General features: G+C 40.8%; 1 protein-coding gene across 1 annotated transcript in view; it reads right to left on the reverse strand.

Moving 5' to 3' along the window:
* Nucleotides 1-27,090, reverse strand: part of HECW1 (HECT, C2 and WW domain containing E3 ubiquitin protein ligase 1) — a gene marked incomplete at its 3' end in the record, with an annotated part of 249,851 nt that overhangs the window by 100,349 nt on the left and 122,412 nt on the right. Inside the window, exon 4 of the mRNA XM_084209598.1 lies at nucleotides 18,462-18,556. Within this exon, the coding sequence (XP_084065724.1) occupies nucleotides 18,462-18,556 (95 nt within the window). The remainder of the gene's footprint in view (nucleotides 1-18,461; nucleotides 18,557-27,090) is intronic.

A 27,090-nucleotide genomic window follows, 5' to 3' on the forward strand; every position in this document is an offset into this window, starting at 1 on the left:
TGTGGCCTGTTAAAGTCAGGCCTGTTCCTAATCTTTGATAATTGGCCCAGCTGCAACTCCTTAGGGGTAAGATTAGTTTCTACACTATCTTTATTTTCTTATATTCTATCCCCCTACAGGAAGATGCCTCCTTGTGGTTGGTAAACAGCTTTGTGTTTCCCACCATTACCACCATCCAGAAAAAAAGCCTCTAAGAAAACCTGGTGATATGATCAGATTTATACCAGGCAGTTGCCTAATGCAGACCAGTATTGGCCTGTAAATCTGACAGGTCCATACATAGACTATTAATGCTTAAGCACTCTGACAGCAAGAACTGCTTGTAAATATTATCCTCTCTGGAACACCTAAGCAATATCCTGCAAGCCACTGAAATAACTGGGAAGTTTGCCACTGGCAGATGAAGAGGCCTATTGGATGCTGATTGGACCATGTAATTTTGCACAAAATTTGCCCCACAGACTTAAAATTCAAACTTTTCATGACATTTGTATGGAGAATTAAAAAATTGGTGCCAACACCTTTTCTCTCTGCCTATGAAATGATCGGAGTCACCAGAACATAGGGCATGTTTCGTGGAAACACTGACACATCCATGATGTCTTTGAAAGGCAGGAAACTATCAGCAGCTGCCTTCACTACAGCTTCAGAAACCGCTCACTCTTCTAACATGGTTTGGGTGGGACGAGTGCACAGATGAGTAATGCTGACACGTGAGGGAGAGAATGCATCTTTCAGCTAAGCTGTGTTTAAAGAAGGGCTCAGAGCATTAGTCATGCTGACAAGGCTCTGGACAAGGGAACCGAGTCAATGACCCTTTGCGCCATAAAAGAAGCAGCTAGGCAGCGAACAATGCCCATTCTTCTAAATGAATGCCTCAAACAGCAGTTCAACTATGAATACCATTATTTCCAGAAGTGAGTTACAGACACTTTACTTTCAGCCTTGGGTCCTACTGTGGGAAGAAATGAGGCAACTGTAGATTTATAGTCTGAATTTAAAAGTAGAGAAATATCTGCGCTACTTCAGGTGTCTCTCGATCTTACAGAATTCCTAATAAAACTTTTCACTACACAGAGCATTTTTCAAGTCAGGATGCCACAGAAAGGACAAAGCTGAGAAGAAAAAAAATTTCTGCTTTTACAGTATCTACAGTCAGTTAATGCAGCCTCATTCACACTCAGTGTTTCTCCTTTTAGCAGAAGACTCATTAGACTCAGCAGAAACTGCTTATCTCACCTTAGCAAACCCATGGGTTTTATTTTTTGTTTGTTTGCTTGTTTTGCTATTTGTCTGATTTTGTGGTTGCTTTATTTTAATCTTTTCTATTTAAAAATAGCCTTTGTTTTCCAACTAGCTCCTGCTGTCTGCAGCACTTGATGTTTTGTTTTTCTTAGGTTTCTGCTTTCTAGAACAGCAGGCTTGAAAAGTCAACAGCCTTCTCCAGTGAAGTGGGCTTGTGGGAATACTGATTGTAATCAAACTGCCATACGATAATCAAGGTTGCATGACACCTCCTGAAGTCACCTGACCCTTCAGTCAAAACAGGTCCAACTTAGAGCAGGCTGCTCTGGGCCCTGTCCAGTTCAGCTTTGAGTATCTCTGAGGATGGGGATGCCAGAAGCTCTCTGGGCAACCCATTCTAACGTTTGACTACTCTCTTGACACAAAAGATATTCCTGAAGCCTAATCAGAATGTCTCTTGCTGCAGCCTGTGTCCACGACCTGCTACCATTTCAACATGCGCTGTGACTAGAGTTTGCCTCCTTCCCTACAATATCCCACTAGGTAGTTAAAGGAATCAGTAACATTCCACATAGGAATTCCCTTAGGACTGAATAAACAAGTCCAGCTCTATCTCTGCCACTCCTCGTATGTAAAGTCCAACCTGAAGGATGAAGAAACCAGAGGCCAGACTCATTCTGAAAATGAGTGTGGCAGAGCACTAAGCAAACCTGAGGTATAGGAAGGATTCCTGGGGAGAAGCAGCTTTTACAAAATCTGATCTCCAGTAAGAGAATTCATCACAGCAATTTGGTCACCACCAAAAGCCTTGTGAAGGATTTGTCTTGATGCATACTGGACGCAAGTCTTCTGAACATGAAGTCACTAAAATACAGTAGGAGGGGAAAGTGGTGTCAACTAAATGCAGGAGTGCTGTCATTTCAGGGAAATCATTAACTACAGCAGACCTGCAGGCTAAGCCTGACATGGCCACAGGTCACCTCCACAGCAGAGAGGAGATGTCACATGCCTGGGCTCCCCTGCCAGCTCTGACCACCCCATTGTGAGGCTTACACAGCTATCAGCTACCTGACTGAGAGGCAGCCAAGGGGTCCTAAATGCTGGTTGTGGTCAGCACTCAGCATGCTTTTCAGGCAGTCTAGACCTCTCCTAATCCAGAAGCTCTTCAAAACCTTGAAAGGAAGAAGCCAAAATAAAGGTGAAAGAAATTTACTAGAAAAGGAAAACTGGAACCAGAAAAGAGGAAAAAAGAACAAAAGCGGAAAACAAAAGAAAAAGCAGTGGAGGATGCTATAAGGAAAGTAAGAAATTAATTTCTAAAATTCTAGATCCTTACATCCTAAAAAGATTCCCTTCCTCTCTTTCAGATACATCTCAAAACACCCAAGCCAAACACCAGAAAAATCCCAATACTCCAACAGTGATCATTACAGCTTTCTTAGAACTCAAAACTGACAGCACAAAGGTAAGTGAGATCCTTTGCAGAAAAAGAAGAGAAATAAACAGGCTGCTTTAAAAACCAGGGTTTCCTGACAACAGTGGCACTTCCAGACTTTTCTGGTATTACATTCTAAAAATTTGTGTGTAACTGGCCCAGATGTACAATAACAGCTCTAGGCAGCCCTCAAACATTTCACGTCTGGAATCACAGTCCAGAGTTGCAGTCTGCCAGAAAAAAAGTCACAAACGTGTTGGTATTTGAGATATAGCCCATTATGCATTTTGTGAACAGAAGTTTAACAGTTACACAGGGTTAGTTAGGTATTATGAGAGGTGCTGGCTGTCCTTTGCTAAGAGTATCAACAAGTGGTTTAATTAATGTGGTTTATACTTAGGTTCACCACAAAGTCCTACCACACATGCGTAAGGGCAAAAGCAGCCCAGTGTACATAAAAATCAGACTTGATGAGTTAAAAAGGGAAGTGTGTAAGAACAATTTAGTTGCTTTCCATCAGACTTTACAGATGTAAGAATTTAAGCCTCCTTGTAAAGTGGACATATTGAGTGGGGAGGTGCTGCATGTTTTCAGTACAGATGGAAACAAGCTTGCCTGAGAACTCAGCTAGCTAGCCAGGGAAAAAAGAGCCAGATATTTAATGGAAAAGGAAAATGTTTCTCAAGAGATTCAAGGGTCAAAAATTAACAAAGGGTTCACAGTTCTAATAAAGAAATATTGTTATGCACATCTACTGATATAAAACATACTGACCTACATCAATTTCTCCACTTGTAAGAAAGCCTGAGAACAAAAGAGATCTGAGTAATAGTTATAGGAAAAAATTATTTTTAAAAGTGTGCAATATCATATAACTATATTCTATCAGCAAAACTATGTTAAGGGAACATGGTTATCCTGTCAAGCTCCAAGAAATCATGAAATGCAAACCTGAAAGATAACTGTGAAGCACAAAATCTGCCCCTTGATACATAAATTTTAATGCTTCTTTCTTTTTTTAGCTGTCTTCCATCATAACTTTTTCCCAACACAATATTATAAATGTATTTTTGGATCACCCAGGTTTTGTGTGAAGTTAAGTACAGGCAATACAAGATATACTCAACATACAGATAAAACAAAAGATAGCATGATCATAATAGGGTAGGGCTTGCATGCATGTGCACATGGACATCTATGCACACTAAACTCATAGGGCAGACACCTGCAGGAACAGGTGTTTCCTGGGATGCTGAAAAACCTTCTGGCTTTCAGTCCCCGCTGCCTCCTCTCTATCGCCTACTTAGGGTATTTCTACTGAAACAACCTGCAAGTTGTTTCATTCAAACATTCAAAATTACCTACAAATCCACCAGCTGTAAATGCCTGCAATTTCACATCATTGTCATTTCCTCAGTCATGTCTGCTGATTTTAGGTTATCTGAGGGTATGAGTTATTTCAGAAGAGATCTTAAGTACTGGCTATTTTTATAAAGGATTATCCATTGCAAAAGGACAATAATCTCTTCTCTCCCCATATCTTTCTCCCTGCCCCTCTTCTTTCCAGGACTAAGGAAAGCAAAGAAAACAAAAGAAAGATATTTCAAGAAAATGAAATTATTTTTTCTCTATTACTCTGGCTGCTAGAAAGTCCTTGGTAACTGAAAATCTAATCAGGACTAAATTGCTGGCATCTATCAGCTGCAGAAGATATGAAACTTCACTGCAGAGCTACACACAGGTTCAGTGAAGGCTACCGGCATGGCTTTAACAAATTCTGTGACCACCTCCTTTCCCTCTTCATGTCTGGCTGTTGGTCTGGCTGCTGCTCTGATGTAAAGAAATCCACACAGTGCTTGAAAACAGGCATGGTACATGAGAGCTGCTGAGATTTGTTGAAAATTGCTGAGTGAGAGACTGGGCACACAACTGCCCATCTCGGCTTAAGTTCATACCTTGGCTTGTATCCAGATACTTGTGATACAGATGTGCGGACACAAGAAGAGGTCTTGGACCTATCTCCCAGCTTTCCTCCCACTGTGCCAGCTTTCCAGCTGGCCACAGGAAACATGGCATCCTTTAGCTTAGAAATGTGATTCTACTAAAATCTATGTTACATTTGTGAGTGGTTCAGAAACTTTATAATCTGTACCCCTACCCAAGCATTTATCAGTATTCTCAACTATGCATCAAGGCTTTGTAAAATTGTGCTCTGCTTTTGCACAGCAAATTCACAGCTTACATGTCCAACTTATTTCTCATCTGTGTGTCCAAAACATTTCCCTCCCATCTGAAAGCCTGCAGGCTACAGCTCTGACAGCAACACAGAGCACAGGCAGCTTGGTCAGTGCATCAGGAGACCTCAGTCAGAAACCATAGCTAAGTCCCCAAGCTCTTTTCTAAAAGAAAAGAAACCAAACAAAAAAGTATAACCAAAAAAACCACCAAAACCAATTTAACTCAACTTTGCATTAGACTCCAAAGCATCTTGTCCACAGTGACGTGCCTTACAGCAGTAAGTAATTTTAAATAGCCACACAAAGAGACACAACGTAAATAACTTGCATCGAGCCTGTATTTGTGCAGTAGCTCACCCAGGCTTTGAGAGAAGGACTAACTGAATAGGCAGAAAGATCTCTACTACTTCAGTGGATCTGGCTTTCAGGTTACTGTAATCTACACCAATAGATTTAAAACCCATAGCCACACCTTTGTAATCATCTCTACCTGCAGATTAGCCTTCATCTTCCCTTTTCACCTGGCAGTGTGTTTGAGACACAGTAGTAAATACTGTTAAACAAAAGACCATCTTCAAGGAATAAGATCAACCTCTGACATCCTAACATTGTTTTACAAACATCACAGATATTTAAAAAAAATAAAAACAATAATTACTATTACAGGATACAGTAATTCTGCTGTATTTACCATGTTTTCCTGACATCCTATTTTTCTATTGTTACAGAAATTATCATAAGAATTTTACAAAACAAGCTCCTTCACTGTCCCAGCTCCATCTACTTATTTTGCCTCATTCATTGCAAGCTCTTAAAGAGCCATTTGGGATTTTATTCATTGCTTCAGATGAGCAGTGAGTTCATGTTTTCTCCTGTACATCTTCTAAAATTTATTCAGCATCTTAAGAAGGCTTATCCACACAAACAGCTGTCTCTCAGCTAATATTTGCATTCCTTCTTCAACATGAGTCATTTCTTCTTTGTTCAAAACTAACCAGCACATCTTAGTATGCCAATTTCCCTGAATGGACATGTCAGTCAGAAACCTGACCACTGTGCTTTTCAGCATAGCTAATACTTACTAGTAAGTATTCTGCTTTGTCTCATCAGCTAATGGGGATTAAGAGCAGATTAAAGTCTATGATAGTAACTTTTATTTGAGAATTTGTAACTCTTTTTGAAAACATTCATTCTTAGCACGTACCCAAGAAGTAAAACATTGCCACCCACATCTGAGGTGAAATAAAAGATGACCAACAGCAGTGCTATATAACTGTGGTGGTTTTGTAAAAACCATTACAATAACAAAGCTGAACAAGACAAAGACAATTTTAAAAAGGCAAAATTAGCTTGAAAGCACAGGTACTAAAGATGGGCCATCATTAAGAAATTAGAATGTGAACAATTAGAATTCATACATTAAATCAGACAGTCTTGAAAAAGTGTCAGCATGAATTTAATGATGACCAGAACATGAGCTTCTTGTCTTGATGAAAGCACAATGTTGTCCCAGAAACATGACTGGAAATGACTTCCTGGGTGTCCTGGATTCAGGTAGGGTAGAGCTAACGTCTCAGTAGCTGCTAGAGGTGCTGTGCTTTGGATTTGGAATGAGAATGGTATTGATTACAGACCAGTGTTTTGGCTTTTGCTGTTTTTATCCCAGGTCAAAGACTCTTTTTTTCCTTGTCTCATGCTTTTCCAGTGAGGACTTAACAAAAGAAACTGGGAGGGATCACACCTGGGACAGGTGACCCGAACTATCCAAAGGGATATTCCAAGAGATTACCATAGAATATTCCAATAGATTACCATGGAGATTACCATGCCCAGTATATAAACTGGGGGGAGTTACCTAGCAGGAAAGTTGATCTGGGTTTGGAAATGGGGGTCTGGCATCAGTCAGCAAGAGGTGAGCAATTGCATTGTGCATCACCTATTTTTCCTATTATTATTACTATCATCATTTAACATTACTACTGTATTTTAATTTGTTTTCAATTACTAAACTGCTCTTATCTCAACATAGAAGTTTAACTTTGATTCTCCTTCCCATTCCATCGAGGTGGGGGCAGGGGGGGACAAGCTGAGTGACTGCATGGTGCTTTATTTCCAGCTGGGCTTAAACCACACACTGGGTCATGGAGGCCAGTAGATATAGCAATTGGTACATCTCATTCAAATTTCTCAGCTAATTAACACCATTCCTGCTTCAAAGGTCTTCCACCCCAGAAGGCAGAAGTACAGCCTTTAATACTGTCTCCCACAGCATTCTCCTGGAGAAGCTGGTAGCCTATGGCTTGGACAGGTGCAGTCTATGCCGGGTTAAAAACTGGTTGGGTGTCTCAGCCCAGAGAGTGGTGGTGAATGGAGCCACATCCAATTACTGCCTCATCACCAGTGGGGTTTTTGGGTCATGCCCTGTTTAATGCATTTATTGATGATCTGGACAAGGGAATTGAGTGCCCCCTCAGTTTGCAAACAACATTAAGTTAAGCAGGAGTGTTGATCTGCTGGAGGGTAGGAGGGCTCTGCAGAGGGATATGGACAAGCTGGATTGATGGGCTGAGGCCAGTTCAAAGAGCTTCAACACAGCCAAGTGACAGGTGTTACACTTGGGTCACAACAACCCCAGGCAGTGCTACAGGCTGGGGGAAGAGTGGCTGCAAAGCTGCCTGGCAGAAAAAGGACCCGGTGGGGGGGCTGGTTGACAGCAGCTGAACAGAATCTAGGGTGTGCCTAGGTAGCCAAGCAGGCCAATGGCATCCTGGCCTGTATCAAAAATAGTGTGGCCAGCAGGACCAGGGCTGTGATTGTCCCTCTCTACTGGGCTCTGGTGAGGCTGAATCTCAAGCCCTGCGTTCAGGTTCTTCACTTGAAGTAAGATATTGATGTCCTGGAGCGAATCCAGAGAAGGGCAACGAAGCTGGTGAATGGTCTGGAGGAGGTCCTCTAGGAGCAGCTGAGGGAGCTGGGGTTGCTTAGCCCAGATACAAGAAGGCTCAGTGGCGGCCTCATTGCTCTCAACAACTACCTGCAATACAGCAGGGGAGGTTCAGGTTGGACATGAGGAAGAATTTCTTCAAGGAGTGGGTTGTCAAGCATTGAAATGGGCTGCCCAGGTAGTTGGTGGAGTCGCCATCCCTGAAGGTGTTCAAGGAAAAAAGTGTACTTGGCACTTAGTGCTACAGTCTAGTTGACAAGGTGATCAGTTAGAGATTGGAGTCAATCTTGGAGGTCTTTTCCAACCTAAACAATCCTATCATTCTATTCTATGATTCTATATCTCAGTTGCAATTCTACACAAAACCATGAGGTTGTTATACACACTCAACATTTCTTTTCCCCATATTTCTATATAAACACACAAAACTCATGAGTAGCAGAGATAAGAGATTCTAAAAATGTCTGCTTATGCCTTCAACAGGAATTTAATTTTGGAATTAAAAATTGTCCAAGAGAAGATGCAGATCAGAATCATGTGTCACCTGACACACATGCATCTAAGTACCTTAGAAGAACTTCAGTAAGAGGAAACATGGTAAAGCTGTAAGCAGTGCTAACTGATACACAGATGGGAGAGCAACAGCTTCTTATCTCCACCTTTGCTAATCCTGGAACATGGGAAAAGACAATAAAATTGAACAAAGATAAATGCAAAAACTGAAGAAAGCAAAGCTGTCTTTTTTACTTGCAAGGCTTAAATAAAGGAAACATGGGGGGACAGAAAGCTTAAAACTGACAAGCTCAAAATTATTTTCCTGCTGGAATGACTTGCAGTCATCAAGCCTCCCACTTACAAGAGGGACATAGGCTTTCCCAACACCTGCCTCTCTATGTGGGTCTAGTGCAGAGCAGGAAAGGACAGCTAGTGAAAACATTAGGGCAAGTCATGATGTGGATAAGCAGTCCTGGAAAGAAAACAGAATGCAGAACACCAAACCCCGGGCTTTTCCTCTTTATGCCCCATCAAGGCAGTACTGTAGACAGACCAAATTTGACCTAGAGGATTTCATGCCCATGCACTGCAGGATTCTTATAGCTTCCATGGTCTTGGGTGTTGGACCAGCTGGATACTGGGTTCACCCTGGCAACATTCCTGTTCTTTTTTTTTCTGTATGAAAAGTGCATTTTTTTAAAAATTAAGATTGTGCCAAGTATAAATAGTGCTTTCACTAAATAATAGTCAAGCACACACAAAAATGGGTAGAACACAATGTTCTCTTTTTAAATTCATTAGCAGGCTTCTAGTGCACCGAATGAGATTTAAATCAATGTGTACAAAATTGGCAATAACAAATCAAACCAGCAAATGCAGGGGAAAATGGTAGAAAGAATCTACTTTGTAAAGTAACATCAAAGCAAATATTTTTGCAACTTCTGAACTAAAACATACTAGAAAGCTGTGTCATGTAGTCTAAACTACCCGTGGTAATTGATCTTGTGCTCACCCGCAATCAGATTCGTGTCCTATCACAGCAAGTTAATTCCTAGAAGGGAGGAAGCAGGAGGTGCTTCATTCCTTCCTTCAGCACTCTATCACCTTCAGCTCTGAAGTGCTCCCCATGTCTAAATCCTTCTTTCCTTCCCCCTTCAAAAACTAAAATATCTGCCCTCAGACCCACTGTGTAATGTCAGGAACTTCATTGTTTTTCATTAATGAGAGAGTATCTAAGAATGTAAAAGGCCAAAGCAAGGATGATTACACCAGTGCAGTGTGCTGAACAGCTGCTGATCTCTCCATAATTTACTAAACCACAGAAGGGAGCAATATGATGTGCAGATATTACTATCACTGTTATGTGAGCGTTACAAGAGACATTCCAAAAGCAAGTGGCTGGGAAATACCAGACTCTTATTGAACCCATTAACAAATAAATGGCTTGTGTAATGGTCTCCTTGGCGCTGCTGAAATAAAATCACTCCAGTTCCCATCTGTCATACTTTTTAGTTCTTCGTATCAACTCGGCGCTGTATTGTAAGTCTGCTAATTAAACCATTCTAAATCTACACTTAGAAGTTCATACAGTATCAGATGCCCAGGAAGGTTAAATTTGACCCAAGTGTTTTCTTTGAAATGACACACACAAAGAAATTAGGGTGACAGGGAGAAGCCCAAAATTGGTGCAACTGACCAACACAGCGAAGACTAGGCTGTGGCCAGTGATGCTTAGGGATGGCTCAGCAGCTCCACAATTAGTGCTGCTTAGGTAGAGTCCATAAGAGGGCAAGAAATGGACAACACTTTAACAGAACCTGCAAATGGTAGCATTAACTCTGGTTTTTGTTCTGTCCTACTCTGCTTTAAATCTGCAGAACTGTGCATCTGGACTAACTCAACAGGAAAAAGTCTCATGGATGAACACTTACAGAATTATTTTACTTAATAATTTAACAGATGTCAGCTTTTTCTTATATCACCTCTTTCCTGTTTAAATCCATTGCAGCTATGTCTACAACAACATTTTGTGTGAAGCTACTAGGAATTTAAGCATGCCTGCAGTGGTAGAAGAGGACTAAAGCTTAGTGACAAGCATCACATTCCAGAGAAGAGCAGCACCGATCCCTGGTCACCTGCTGTCCTGCATCCCACACACACTGTGCAAGAGGCTCTTCCCCTTCTCTCCTAGATATGCACTTCTTGAAGATCTGTGTGAAATATGCAGGTGGATTTGGGCAGAAAAAACACTGCAAAGTATTTTGGGAGCTTTTGTCGCATAAAGTTTTTTTCAATCCATTCTGATTTTTGATGCTAAGACTAATTTTAGGTCTTTGTGTTTGCAATTCCATTAAGATGATCAAATAACCTGTCTTTCATATGGATGAATGAGAAATGATAAGTTAAATAACATTTAAATATGCAAACAGCTGTGTGCTAGAAAGCAAAGATATTCCTCTTGGGGTAGAACAATAGAAACACATATACCTACATACTGAAAGTTATGGGCTGCTGCACAGGAAATCAATGTTCACAAAGAAAATTGTTTGTACCTCCCCTACTCAGTTTGTGCTTGTTAGATAATAAAAAATGAGCACTTACCTCACAAAAAGGGTGTAAATCTATGAATGAATGATAATAGGAGTTTCAACCACATCAAGCTGAAAAGTCAATAACAAGACAGAGAAAAAAGCCACCAGGAGCATGGACCTGGATCATTTCTTATTTAGTCACTGATACAGCTGAAATCTGCCATAATATAAATGCAAGTGACCCTACTTGCCAATTGTATTCTGTTTAGAAAGAAAATCAGTAAACATTTCCAGTAAAGTCAGTGAGGTTTCAGCACATGCTCCACACCTTTACTAAATCAGAACTGTAAAAGCAAGTATTATTAAACTGCACTCAGAAGAGAGCTTCATTACAAATGAGTTTTCTTAATATTTAAAGAAAATCTCAACCATCCCTACTTAAAAAGAGACTAGGGAAACTAAAAGGAAGAAAAAGGTTATTATTTATAACACAGTGACTGTAGTTATGCTGCAGCCAGAGGACCAATTACATCCTGGTTACGCTTTCCAACTCCACTAATTCGTATAAATGAAGTGCTCACTACATGACAGGGTAATTGCAGTGTAAATACAATAGACTTTATATAACTAGATACTGAAAAAGAGCCTGTGTTACTGAGGTGGCAATAAGAATTCATTTGGACGTGTCATTAACCTTCAAATTCTTTGAATCAGTGATAATTAGGATATAGAAAAGCATAACCAAAAATGTAATTACACTGAACTAAGGGCTCAATTGTGCAAGTATTAAGAGGCTGCTCAAGGGAGTAACTATGCTTGAACATGAACTGAGTATGACCAAATCAGGCTGTAAAACACAACCGTGGGTTTATAAGGAAACAACATGGAAGTGAAAAAAACCAATTAATGACATTTTTCAGATGTAAGAAGCATGCTGACCGTTGTTTTGATATCAAAAATCATTCCCTTATATTATGTAGCTAGCAGGGTCAAATTCTCCCAGGAAAGCCCCCCTTTCCTCTGAATGCATATTAGCTGCAGCCACTGAAATGGCTGGTGCATCCCTTCTCGAGAACATTTCAAGGCAAGTATACAATAAGTGCAGACAGGACTTTGTAACACGAAAGTGCTAGTGTTCCCTATGTACATCCAATCCTTGTTGATTACCTTCTAAGAGGTACTACTAAACTTCTCTGATCAACTTCTGTGAGCTATGACAGCTTCCTAACTCTAGACACCATAATTTTCTTTTGCACACAATGACAAAATTGCTCCTTGAATGCCTATGGAAAACCAAGGACATACTCAACTATCTATTCAAATGCTAAAACAACTCCCCAGTCAAGGTAAAAATTTCTTTGAATTCAAAGACTCATGTCTTCATGTTAGACCACTTAATGATGTTGGCCTACGCCAGTGGCAATTTATGAGCACATATGCAGGCAGGGTGCAGACAGCCTGCTGCTGTCATGAAAGAAATCCTGCATCAAGGACAGCCTAAAATGGGCAGGTACTTCCAACAGATGAGAAACCCACACAGGTCACTTTCCTTCCACAGCTTGTGGATCACTTACTTCTTTCAGAATTATTCACCTCAAATGGTAATCAGGGAATCCACTCTCTTTCAGCAATTGTTTCTTAGCATACATATTTTCTGCTAGTTGTCCTTTTAAATTGGAAAGGGACCATATGCTGGCAGAGAGAACTTTGTATTTGACTGCTTCCTTCCAGCTGAGTGGATATTTCCAGTTATTTCCCCTTCTCGTTTTGGCTTGATTTTTTTTTCATTCCTGAATGACTTACCTTTACAGGTAAGAGGGGGAGATGCATATGCAACATTGGTGGCACCAACAATGCTGCTCTGCTCCTTGCCTAGTATTGAAAGGCAGCTGCAACTGGGGGAGCTCTGGTTACTTCTCAGCTCAAGATAAGGAAAGGGGATTCTCTTGCTCACTTTTAACAAATACTCTGTCACCTAAGCATACCCATAGCTTCCAGAGAAGTGCTGCTTCCCTCCCTGGAATCGCTGAGCCTTTCAAGGTACACCGCTTACACTGGTTAAAGATGTACCTGGCTTGCATTCTTTGCTGTGATTAATTGCAGCAGCCTCATGTTGTGTTTTCGATAAACTTCTTTTAACCTCAATTGCTGAACAGTGCAGAAGCCACTAGAAGTTTCTGTTCCCTCTTTATTTACTGTCTGTTCAAGTATAATTGTACCTACACCCTTCAAATAAGATTTTTACATTTGTTCTATAGCAACGTCCTAGAAACAAGGACAGTTTAAAAACTCACTTATCACAGAATCAGACATGAAGTGAAAAAGAAGACAGGTGAGATTTTAAAATCCAGCCTTCCAATAGAATGAGATACACAGCTGCTTGTACATGCACACTCTCATAAGATCCTGTCTTGCAGCACAGGTATGGAAATGAAGCAGAATCCATCATTATCACGTACTCCTCGGCAGCCCACGCTCTGACATGATAGCACATAATACAAATATTTACAGCAGGAAGTCCTCAGGAATGATCAGTCACCATCAAATAGCAGCAGCTTATCAAGCAGTAATTCCTGCTGGGGGAAACCCAGCTGAGGCAGCACTTCCACACAAACACAATGAAGAGAAGGTCTCTTTCAATAATCAGCTCCAATTTACACAGCTTTTCCCACAATGCCAAATGTATCTGACGAGTCCCACCACGATCTGTGAGACAGAAACAGTGGCATGAAAGCTCCAGAGGTTCAATCAGCTGAGGTTCTTTGCATCTAATACACAGTGAGTCAATGCTCCCAATTTAGTGAAGACATTTGTCCTGAGGCTAAAGCATTGATTCTCCACTTACTGCCTTTTAATTGTGATGTATCAAATTTATCTTTTCGGGCTATAAACTCTTAGGGAAAAAGGTGGTTCTTTCTTCTGCGTGCTGTTCTCATGCCAGCTTTATTTTACTGCAAGAAAACCTTGTTCAGATTGAATCATTTTTATATTAACAATATAACACCTCCCTATGGCAAGAATTAATTGTTGTAACCTGTATTTCTTTCTACAATGTCTGATGTAAAGTTGAATCAGTGGTGACAATATTATGAATACATGAAGAGTAACAAATACAGGAACATTCCAGATGTTGCAAAAATGCTCTTTTCTACTGAGAAAACTGTTTGCTCATCCATACCATGGTAACGTTTATGCTTTAGCAGTATATATTCCTGTGCAGAAGCAACACTGCTTTCCACTAGTTCAGAAAAAAAGGAGCTGGCCAGGATGTTCCTTTTCTTTTTTCCAAAATTGCAGGTGCTCTTTTTTACTGTCATTACCCCCAGGCTTATCTGCTGCCCCAAATTCATATTTAAGCTTCTACCATGTATGAATTGGCCAAAGTGCACAGCCCTTCATTCCCAGATATTCAAGCCTGATGATTCACAGGCAATAAAATGTGACAGGACTTTTCACCAACAAACAAACTGCAGGGCATCCTAATCAGCAGGCAAGCCATCTCTAATAACTGGGTTACAGCATAAGGGGATAAACTCAAACGAAGCAGAACATTCAGAAGACACGAAATGTGAGATGCTACTCAGCCTAAAGCACCACTGGTGCTATACAAAGCCAACCAACTTACACAGCAGCTTTTTTTCTCCCCTTTGGAAGTGGGATTCCTTTCAACTGCCAGTTAAAGACAGTCTCAGCAGCACATGAACAAGAATGGTAATAGCTTACAGCCCCCAGCATGACTACTCCCAGCTCCTTTTCCCTTTTCAAGTGCAGCAAACTGCAGTCAGACAGACAATGGCGGTTTCTTTTTTTGTTGCTGTTGTTTTAGATCGTGGTGCTAGAATACTGCTGGTTATCAGTGTTTTCAGACTTGTTGACAGGACACACACCAAGCAGCCAATATGCCAGCTGCTGCCCCTGATGCAGAAGCTGCCCCGTGCTCAGAGGCTTGGACAGAACCCACTTGGGTAGCTCTGGCATCAGCTGCAGATGAGTTAGTGCTAGCAGTAAAAACACTGTCCCCAGAAGGTCACTTGTCCTCAAATGCTGCTTCTCAAAAAGGACACCTGCTCTGGATCTTTTTCCTAAGCTGTGCCAAACAAAAAGGTTTGCTTCTGTAAAAAACACAAAGCCTCCTTCCCTCTACTGACAGCCTAAGAGTCAGTGAATTTATGACACTATCACTACAATGGCAAAACTCTCTTTGGTTTCAAAATACTTCAGCCTCAACACCCACAGTAAGATCTTTAATGAGATTTCCCTGTAAAGCTATTTTTTCTAACACACTTAGGTCCATCAGACACTGCTTAAACTCCTACTGGCTACAAAAGAGGGTAAATTTCTAAGCACAGACCACAGGATGGCTTCTTTCAGCAAAAAGGATGCGCAGGAAGCTGTCTCAGGATCTGAAGAAAGCTTCCTCTGAGCAGTAGAGACCCTCTCTGCACTGAGGCCACAGCAGTCAGAAGACCACAGCTTTTGTTGGTACTGTAAGAAATGCCATGCCCAACACCCTGGGGCAGTGCTCTGAACCCCTGGAGCAATGAGAACAACTGAGGAATTTGATACATCCCCCTCCATCAAGAAGGGACCCATGTGTGAAGTCTCACTAGGGTAAGAAGTGTCAGGGAGCTCAGATGAGCTACAGGCATGGTGCTAGAGTGTCATAGCCCTTAACTGATTGCACAAAATAGTGAAATCACAGTCAACAGTGAGTGTTTGCACTTCTAGAGATAATGTCTGCACTTTGCATGGTAATATCCAACTCCCAGCAGCAGCGAGTGCAGTGGCCCACAAGAACCAAGAAAAGAGTAGGGCTGAGCAGAGCCCTTGTTATCCCCTTCCCCACCTTTGCAGTGGGAGTAACATCATTTGCCAATGGTACGGGATGCTATAAAATGGTCCAATACTCCAGTAATAAAGGTGAGACATGTACTGCAGAGCGGCAGATGGAGAAAGCCATCTGATGGTGTCATTTGGGTGTGGAATTTGGAGGATCACACTTAGCTGAAAGCCTTCACACAGGCAAGAGTCGGCCCAGTATTTTTTTCCAAATTCTGAAAGTTTTCAAATCTATAGCCCTTTTTCCTCCTCTTTGCACTCATACAGAAGGTTCTGTCCAAGTTCATACTGCATAACCTTTGCTGCCATTTCATTGCTTTTGTTGTCTTCACTTAGTATTTGCCTTATAATGCACCAAATAAGCCATACAACAAAATCAGAAAGAGGAAAGCAACAGACAAAAAGATGCTGCACCTACAGCACTGCTGGCTGGCCTCTCTGGTCTGCAAAAACCCATACAGGCTATTTTGACACCTAGAAAGGCAGGAAAAATTAGAAGATGGCAGAAAAAGTATGCTATTTCCGAGGACACTGGTTGTGTCCTCGGACAGAAAACCATTATCTGATACCACTTTTAATCATATTTTGGTTTTTAGTTGTGTACAGTAAATTCAATTAAAGGTCATAATAGCCAGCCCTCATCTGATTTCTGTAAAGACCATGTACTGCATGAAGAGGATTTTCCTTTAAACACAAGTCCTGCCTTGGCTGAAAGTGAATGGCTGTTTTATTTCCTCATAAATAGGTATGTAAAGGTCTCATCTAAAGAACATGGAGAGATTTGTGTATTACATTTGCATATTAAAGGCACAGGTCTCAGACATATTCTTCTACTAATTTCATGCATACTGCTTATACTTAATAACGAAAGAGTAACCCTTCCGTACTAGACCTAGACTAGAAAAATTTGTGCAGTTGGTTCCAACTCAGGTCTAAGACATGGATAGGAATAATGCAAAACCAAATTCTAATCTCTCAGCATAATGGTATTTATTGCCTGGGTTGGCTGGCTTACCTTTCAGAGAAGACAGGGACTAAATCAACGGCAGATATTATCCCACTAAATTACAACAACTGGGAAATCAGCAACAAGTCCTGGAGCAGCAAGACGTGACTCACTACAGGCTAAAAAGAACTTTTCAGCATCCTTCACAATGAAGATATCCAAGGCCACATCCTAATGTCCTTCTGAAGACAGCTAAAGGAAACTCTTCAGGCTCTAAAACTGACGAATGGCTTCACCAGGAGCACATCAGAAAGGCAGAGCAAGACAAGAATAACTTTTAGTCCTAAAGGATGTGCCAGCATCCCCCATCCAGCATCTAGTTTGCAGCTATATATTGTGTATCAAAAGAAGGCAAGGAGAAACCACCAAAAGTCTTTTTATGGCTCAAGGGTGAAAAAATTAATCCTTTCTGGCTCTGGTAGAATCAGATACAGCCAACACACAGCATGGGTGACTTCTCAGCCTTTCAATATTAAGTTTGGACTGGGGAAAAAAAACAATCAAAAACCTACACCAAAAAAGCAACAACAACAAGAGCAACAAAAACAAACAACACTAAAAAAGGCTAAAAAATTAAGTGATGTCCACGGAAACTGACATACACCCACTGGTAAGACAATTCTTTCCTGAACCCATCTTCCAGACTAAACAATATCTGAACTAGTCTTTTTCTTATGTTGGTTGGAATACAACTTCTCAGCTCATGCAGGCCTCTGCCAAGCCTGGCATACAGTGAAACACTGTCAGCAAGGCCAGACAAGCTTTGGAGGTCATCAAGTCTCTTTGTGGGCTTCTAAAAGATGTCTCACTCTCAGAGTGATAAAATTTTCCAATACCAGACAAGATATATAGCTTTTTAGAGCTATCTAAGCCATGGAGCTTTGCTAGGCTCTAGCAAATCAAAATTGCTCTCAGTGAAACCTCAATCTGTCAAAAATGATGTTTGGTCCTTTGACAGATCAGGTCCCAAGAGCCTACTTCTTACCACTGATGGGGGCATGTCACAGTCCGCCTGTTCCTGGAACTCAGAGGCACTGCTGTAAAAATGCTTATTTTGAAAAGACCACTTTAAAAGAAGAAAATCTTTTCCCTTTCTGGACACTTACTGTATTTACTGCCCAAGAATCCCAAATGCTCTAGGGGTGTTGTCATCTCATTGCAAAGTTCCCATACCTTCTCAGTGATTTCTCATGGGCAGTTCCACACAGCACTGCCTCCTTCTTCTTCACAGCCAACAGACTCCATCTCTCAACACGACCGGCTAACCCATTCTTTTGTAGCACTCTTCTTCTTAGTGGACACAGCTGTGGCCTATAAAGGGCAGGCCTGCTCCTAATCTTTGGGGATTAGCACAGCTGCAACTCCTCAGCTGTGAGACTACCTTCTGCACTATCTTTATTTTCTTACATTGTATTCCCCCACAAAGGGGTATCACCCAAATCTCAGAGCACCCAGCAGAGAGAAGAGAACTTTTCAGAACAGGATACAGCTAGGATGTGGGACTTGCTCGAAATCAGAGAGGTCATCAGTGACAGATTCAGAGTTGAATCTACATTTTCTTAGCATACAAACCCACATCTTCATGGAAAGACTACCCATTTATCTGTACCACAAAACAATGAAGAGCAAATATGTTCAGTTTTGATATTAAGTTATATAAAGCACAGAGGGAAAGCAAGGCATAGCACAGTGACAATAGAGCATATATGGAAAAAAACCAAAAACTTACAGGAGCTGCATTGTTTTTCACTGTCACACTTGGAGTCGTGGCTCGTAGTGCCCCACTCACGCCATGGTAGTACTTGAAGCAGATCTTTGTTTCAGCTAAAAAAAAAACCCAATAGGGATTAGAAAAACTCACAGGGGTAATCTGCATGACCAGCTACAGCTCACAGGCACAGGGCTAGCAAGTAGCAAAATTGCAAATGGTTCATTCTGGCTAGATAGCACAACAGGATACCTCCTGCCTCTGATCTTCCCCTTTGTCAGGGTGAAATCTGGAGTTCGGTTCACGGATTTAAAACAGTTAAAATCCAAATCTCTTCTGAGGACAAGTTACCACAGAAAGACTTCAGAGCATATGTTCAGCATCCTTTAGGAGGAAAAAATTATGGACATATAAATCTTCCCTGTACAGACATACCAAGCACTAATGTGCAGAGAAATTTAGGAACTTCCTTAGGACGAGACTGCATAGCTGCTCATTGACAGGTTTTACTGCGCCAATTTGTTTGGCTTTGGTCAGGGCAAGGACGTAGATCTCCACAGATTACCTGCTCTGACAGTTACTACACAAAAGCATTTTCAGGAATAGCAGAGTACCACCAGACCCCGCCTTAGTGTATTTCCACTGACTTCTCAAGATCTAAATTAGGTGAGGAACACAGGAAAGGTCATGATTTTTGACACTCAAAGTGCTGCTTTTTGCCTCATGCATTGGTATTCAAATAATATTGAGGGAAACTCATCTCAATAACTGTATTGAGGCACAGAAGTGAAAACAGCTTCTTTTTAATCAGCCCCTCACAACCCACTTTCTTGTCTGCTACAAGAAAGAAAGACAGTTCCAGCCAGCTTCTGTGTTGTTCTGTGACTACAAACAGATGCAAAGTGCTGCTATTTGCCTACATGCCTGGAACTGGTGACTTGCTGGAGCTCATCCTGGCCTGCCTGCTTGCATGCAAGAATTTTCTTCCACACTAAACTAGATGTGAACTAGCCTGGTATGTTCCTAGGTACAGCTGGGATCCAGCAATTATGCAGTGTTACATGTGTAACAGGTATGTTTGTGGGATCTGAAAAATACCTGTTTAAATAAAAGCGGCTTTCACATCTTCTAGTTTTAACTGGATAATGACATGGAAATGTTCCTCTGTTCCAAGATTTTCCTTAAGACCTTGCTTTGCAGCTGCTGCTGAAGCTCAGGGAAAGCACCAGCCTTTGCTGGTAGAGCCACAAAAATGCTCACTGTAACTACAATTACAGCTCATACGTGAAAACAATAAAAAAATCCCATTTACGTGTTTTAACATACAAATCACATTACAGTTTTAATACCAGTAACAAAATTACTCAAATCACTGCAGCTGTGACAAAAAAAAAAATTAAGAGCTGAGACTGCAACCATAGATTATGGTGCTGTGATCTGCTGTTTGTAGATCCAAGAAACGACCATGTAGCAGTCCAGGTGGAAGCAAAACCTGGGACATGAGAAGTGGTGGAGACCCTCAAAACTGCAGGCCTGAATTGCAGTTACCCTGGTACCTACCCAGGAACATAGGTGGAAAGAGAAATCCTGATGTTTTTTGAAAGACAAAATAATTTTAGAAGTGAAAAGCCTTCCCAACTTTCAGATGTCACTTGGGAAATGAAAAGCAAAGAGGTGATGCTCCCAAGTATTCTGAGCACTACTCACTTTCAGGGGGCTTCCCTCAGTACTCTAACCTGAGGGGTGCTGCAGGAATGCACAGTCCATCGATGAGAAGCACAGTGCCAGCACACTTAATTTGTGAAAACCACATTTTCCATCCCCACAGCCCATTCTTCACCAGCTGCACATTTCACTCATATAGTGAAAATACAGCCTCTCCCACTATATCCACAATGTGTAAATGTGTCCCATTTACTTCACAGCATTCCACGAGAATTGGAACAGAATACAGAGTCCTTCAGCACCTCCACGAGGGGCTGTGGGGCCCATCCTGGGGCTGAATTCATAACTATATCCCCAAATGAAATTCTGCAACTTTAAGAGATTTACTTGAGGTGTCAGTACAGCTGAGCTAGCGACCCTGCTGTTGCACCTGGGAGCAGCAGTTGTTTCCTTTTAGCAGCAGAAAAAGCTGGAAGAGCCTGTGGGACAGAAAAAGTGCAAGTCCAGATTGTATTTTCACGTTGTAATTTTCTCTACAGGACTTTTAACAGCTCAGCAGCTAACTCATTTACTTGCTGAGAGGACAGCAAAAGCTGAGGATATCACAATAGCTAAAACATGCAGTTCTCACCAATTATTCAAATCTTAATTTTCTTCTCCCCTGGAGATTTTTAGCTACAGTTTTCATGGAACATTGAGAACTAGAATAAAGAGAAGCCTTTTTAAAAAAAAAAAACAAAAAACTTTTGTAGTTAATAAAATATGACTTCAGGTATTAGCTTGTCTGACAATGTTCAGACCCCAGAGCAGGAAATCTTGTCATAGGTTGACAAGTAGGAAATCAGTTAGCACGTGCGTCAGGAAAATTTTAAAAGAATCCATTTAATTAAACTAAAAGTATTATAACAGAAAGAGAGAATATATCCATATGCAGTTAATCTGGATATTTGTACCAGTTTCAAGGACAAAGGATAACTAAGATCACTGAATATGTATTTGGAAAAAACCATGCAGTTATTGCAGGATCCTCTCAGTTTCACATATTTGCAACCAAACTGCCCACATACAGGTGGAAACCACAAGAAAGCAACTCAAGAGAGTTGCGTCACACCCAGTCCAAAGCAGCGGCACAGCTGGACTCATTCATCAAGCAGTGGTAGAGGTGGTGATTAATGAATGTCAAAGATTTCATTCAGAGAACAGATCTGAGAGAAAATGTCATATGGAGGCCTTCACGGTTGAGAAATTGCTCTAGAAGCATCAGGGGAACAACATTTTCTTTTTTCTAGATTTCTCTTGCCCTGTTTTGCTCATATTGCTTTAAGATTGAAAACAAATGTCTATTTTCAATGGAGAGATGAAACTTTAGCAAGTATAAAGCTTGAAAAATTATATATAATTTCTTTATGTGTAAAAATGCCATTAGGATCCTAGTTGGCCATTTGTTGGCCTGAACCATTCTTTACAAACAACACTGCTGGTCCCATGTTTTTCACTGCAACAGAGTCCTAACATTTTAATCCATCTGAAGATTGCTCTTGCATTCCTGAATCACCTCTGAGACATTTCCAAAACAGATGTAGAAACCTGTGGGCTTGGTACCACTGCCTCTGCAGATGAACAGAAAGCACTGGAAGTATTGGTATGGTAGTAATATAAATTAACCTAAATATCATCCAGCTGGCATTTGTAAATAATATGTAATAACAAAGACTGTTTGGATTGTAGTCTTGTAGATTAGCTTGTTCTGAAATAAAGGAGACCATTTAACTCTGTCCTGCTACCTACATGGCAGAGTGCGCCGGTCAAGAGCAGGTGTTGTCTCATTAATCCCCAGTCATAAATAAATGTGTACCATTGTAATTTTCATCTCTAATTATTTAGGGATCACTGGACCCAGCAATGTAGTTATGAGGTTGAAGTCAGAAAGTAATGAGGTTAAATTCTTCTTTCAATTAGGAAAACTGTCAGTGAATCTGGTAAATCTTCCAAGAGATGAGATGCTCATGCCTGTGGCAACCACCAAACTACCCAGAAATTTACATTGATAAAGAACAAAACACCATTGTACTCCCTTTACACCAGACTTGGTATCTCCATTTGTGCCACTTTTGGCTGGAGTAATTTGCTTCACAGTGACTGGTATGGGGCTATATCTTGTATTTCTGCTCAACACAGGGGTTGATAATACAAAGATATTTTTGCTGTTGCTGAGCAGGCCTCACACAGAGCCAAGGACTTTTCTGCTTTTTGTACTGCCATACTGAGGATTAGACTGGGTGTGCATAGAAAAGAGGGAAGAGACACATCTGGGAGAGGTGACCCAAACAGACCAAAGGGATATTCCAGACTACATGACATCACACTCAGTATATAAAGTGGGAGGAAGAAGGACAAAAGGGGGAATGTTTGGGGTGATAGTGTTTACCTTCCCAAGCAGCCATTACATGTGATTGGGCACTGCTCTCCTGGAGATAGCTGAACACCTGCTTACCTACAGGAAGTGGTGATAGAATTCCTTGTTTTGCTTTGTTTGTGTGTATGGCTTTTGATTTCCCTACTAAACTGTCTTTATCTCAGCCCATGAGTTTTCTGGCTTTTATCCTTCCAATCCTCTTCCCGATCCCACTGGTGGGGGAGTGAAGAAGTGGCTGTGTGGGACTTTACTGCTGGCTGGGGTTGAACCATGACGCTGTCATACACTGACTCTGTTACAGCTCTCTGCTGCATTGGTATAAATATGAAAATCCCCAGCTGTATGCTCAGATTCACCACAGACGAATCTGATGCATATACAGATGCATAAATAATACAGCTGCCCCAAAGGAAGGTCCTCAAGGCACCGCAAGGCAGGACAATCAGAACCATGCAAGAGGAGGGGTGATTCTGTTTTCCTCCTTGCACCAAGCACCTGAGTGGGCCACACAGGTCAGAGGAAGGGAGGGGAACTGAGATGTACTTCATCCCTGGACATCACAGAGATCACTCCCTATTCAGAGGAAAACACTGAGAAGTTTGACTTTTGCCAGAGAAACTCTGCCATGGGGCTTCATCCTTCTCACAAGAAAAAAAAGTAAATCTCACCAAAATGATTTCACTATCAAAGCCCTGAGTTATCTCAGTTACCAAATCAGTTTTGCAAATTAACTGGAACATTAATTTACCGCCTGAACATAATTTAGGCAATAATTTACACCCTGTGCAACCACCCAGCCCCTGAAAACATTTGATTCCTTATGAAACTGAAGTGAGAGGAGATAAAATCTAGTAGGGTCTGCTGATGAATTGCAACTGGAGGTATTGAATCTTGAAAGTCTCCAAGAAGTCTCCTAGTTCCCATCATCCAGCCAGTCAGTGTTATTTGTCCTGTTGGTTTCTTTGATACCCATTCCCTTTAAAATACTTCCTCTCCTATTCCTTCAGAGTTATCAAAATTGCCCTAAATGTCTTCTCAAAAGTTCACTTGATCTTATAATTAATTCTCTGTTCTTGCTTACTAAGGTCAACCTGATCTCAGAGGCTTAGTTTTCACTTAAAGGTAGTTTTATTCTTTCAAATATAGAAAAAAAAGCTCTGCCAAGATTACACAATTTCTCTTGCTAACCTAAAAAAAAAACCCAGAACACCCTAGTGAGTATTTCAAGGAAGACCATATTCTTTGGGGGAGGCAGGAAGCATCAGCTGGTGTTTGCTAGGAGCATGTGATGCACCTGGGGCACTTCAACAAGCTTGTTGTGATTTACTCCCATGACACTTTTTGTTTCAGTTAAATAGCTGAGGTGACTAAGCATTAGGTACGCATTTCTCACTGCTGTAAAAACCTCTCAGAGAAGTAATGCCAGTCTTAAAAACTGAGTCATTTTTTATCAATTCAATCTATTACTAAAAGAGCTGTTGTTGCTCTTTTGGGCAAACACTGTGCATAAAAAAATGAAAGGTGTCAAAACCAGTAATGAAAAGGTAGCTGTCTCTGGTAAGTGGTTGGGAACCAAGTGAACCAAATCAGACAGCAAAGCAATTATGTTATGAGTCATAAAGTTTTCCCTAGAGAGGAGCCAGAACTGGAATAAACAAATATATGATGCTGTGCTACAATCAAATCACTGTGGTACCATCCTAAATTAAAGCAGCCACGATGATCTCTAGAAGTGGAGACAGCGTGTGTCAAAGTGAAGGCTGTGAGTCAATGGAGGGGGTAGAACTGTTTGAATACAATAGGGAAACTGGGAGAGGCATATGAAAAATAACAGGACAAGGAATTACAATGGGAAACCAAAACAGGGAGAGATTAAAGGCAGTTTATATGCAGAACAAAGTGACTAAGCAAGGAGGGGAGGGGAGGAGAGGATTGAGATTATAACAAAATCACTGCACAGAATGGGACGGGGAGAAAACAGAGAGACTACAACTGTGTAAACAAGACTTAAAGAGACTAGAAGAAAAGAAAGCAGGGAAAATGAAACAAAGCAAGGAAAGGCAGACAGGGAAAGAGTAAGTCAGTCAAAGTTTAAGAAGAAAGAAAGAGTCACTGAGACCTTCAGGGAGCATGGAGCAGCGCAACGTATAAACTGTATCAGCAGCTACTTGTGAAACCTGATGTGCACTTCATGTCTACCTCTCAGGCCTGACCTCCCTTCTCTACCTGCTGCTGCCTTCAGTGCCCATCTCCTCTTTATGAATATCACTGGAAGCGTAGAGAGCAGGTAAATTGTGCAACACAAAGAGGTGAAACCTAGTATCCCTGCATCAGCATGAGCCTTTCCCTGAGCATCAATACTTTTAAGATAATTTTTGGTATTTCCTCATGATATTGTACCTGCCCTGTCAGCAAAGAATTAATACTCATAACAAAGATAAAAGGTAAAGTTATTACTGGCAGATCTAATTTGTACTTACAGTGTTGATACACAGTACTGTTTATTTCCATCGTGTAGGCCGGCTGCTGCTCCATGAAAACAATGGCTTATTTCTGGCGCTCTATCAGAAAAACTGCCTGTTCTGAGTATTGGCCGTCTCCAACAGGCAATGGTGACACTACAGCCATCAAGCTGGTTTGCTACTCAGCTGCCTATGGACAATGCATTTCCTTAAGCTGTAGACTGCATCTCCTCACAGTATTTGTTTAGCATCACAACCACCTAGGGCTTTCAGCGCCTCAGTTTTTAAATAACTAAGTTTAGTAACCAAACAAGGTCTAAACAGATTTGTTCCTTTAATTTCTATTGCAGAATTTCTTCTTATTTTCTGATGGTTTTTTCCTTGCTCTGCTTTAAAATGTGCACAAACACTTAACAGACTTCTTTGGAGAAACTACAAGACTTGAGATTTTATAGTCGCACCTTTTAGATAACTATAATGCTTCTCAGCAAGAAAGAAAGAAGTATCTGGAGCCAGAATTAAGGCTGACCAGTACATATCAGCAATTTGAGGCACAAATATTTGCAAGGAAGCTCTTAAAAACAGCTCAAAAAACTAGTAGTAGGACACTCAGAATTTCTCATCAAGTTTTAAGTTAAGCAAAAAGTCCACACTTGTCAAGATACAGAAACACACAGTTAGAACATTCAAATAATCTTAATTCTGCACCAATAATATATTTCAGTATTTGTAGTTGTAACTGTTATTTGAAGAACAGATAAGATAATCTTAGTATTTTCTTTTATCTTCAGAAATTGTTGCACAGACTGTTCCTTCCCAAGGGTTGCACATTGAGGGCTGGAGTTATCTCCTTTGTAACAGGAGAGCTAATTATTATCATTTATTATATCATTGATTCTTTGTTCCGTTGATCTGCAGAAACTCTCCCCTACTGACTTTCACTTTTATTTCCTTTGCTTGATAATTTGATTCAGCAGCTACCTGCCATGACAAGAGTAGTAGAGGAAATTACTACACTAATAACAAATGTGTAGTCACAAATCTTCATATTTAGTGATCCAATCTCCTCTGTCCTAACTTCACCGATTTGAGCCCTTAGTGTTGCAAGCTCCATACTACAGTGACTTTGAGTCTAGCTTTGTACAACCCACCTCTATAACTACACTGTTCATGGGAAGTGACATATATCTGTTTACCCATGACTGCACTGAGAGGATTTTCAGGTGTGGACTCTTGAGCCCAAGAGAAAATCACACCGTTTGCCGTGTGAAATTAAAGGCATCTGGGAGTTTCTACTGCAGGACAGATACAACAAAGTGGCTCTGTAAACTCCTGTTCAGGGAAAACAAACAGATCCAATTTCAATAGGCTGCTGCTTATGTGCTGCCCTAACAAAAGCTGACCTATTGGCAAGACTCATTACTAAAGAATGGATGTGTGCTTATACATTTCAGCATTTTTATGTATTTCTCCATAAAGGCAGTACAACAATATTGCTGATTATGAAAGTTGCTTGACAGTTTTTATTATAAACCCTGTTTCAGATGCTTCTACATTTTCAAATACACATATGTTTGGAATAAAACTTTGTGTGTTGGATGTCTGCCTTGTATCTACAGAAAGACACAGCAAGAAAATTTTGTCCAGAAATTTGTAGCTGAGGATAAGGAAAAAACATGGTGTTTTTACCCATGAGAAATTTCTGAAGACCTTTTTTTTATCCCCCAAGTTAATATGTGCTTAATATAATGATTTCTGCTCCATATCTCCTCATGTTCCTGTAAAAGTACATTAAAATTCATCTAACTTATAAGCCTCTCTAAAAAATTCAGTTTGATATGCTCATTTGAGATATCTTTGATTTTACCATCTAAATGCCCAAGAAATCCTAGCTGTACTGATCATATTCCAAACTGGCAATACCACAGGCTGTTTCTGCAATACAGACCTAAGTTTCCCCTGGCTGTAACCCATTTGGAAGCAGGAGGACTGCATGTCTGGGTATCTCCCCAGTATCCAAGTAGCATGAAAGATGAGCATATAAATCAACTCTCAATTTGCTCCCCTTAAAGGAAGAGACAGAGGTGGCTGGGGGTATTACAAGCAT

The sequence above is a fragment of the Fringilla coelebs genome (genome assembly GCF_963513975.1).
Source record: "Fringilla coelebs genome assembly, chromosome: 1".
NCBI lineage: Eukaryota > Metazoa > Chordata > Aves > Passeriformes > Fringillidae > Fringilla > Fringilla coelebs.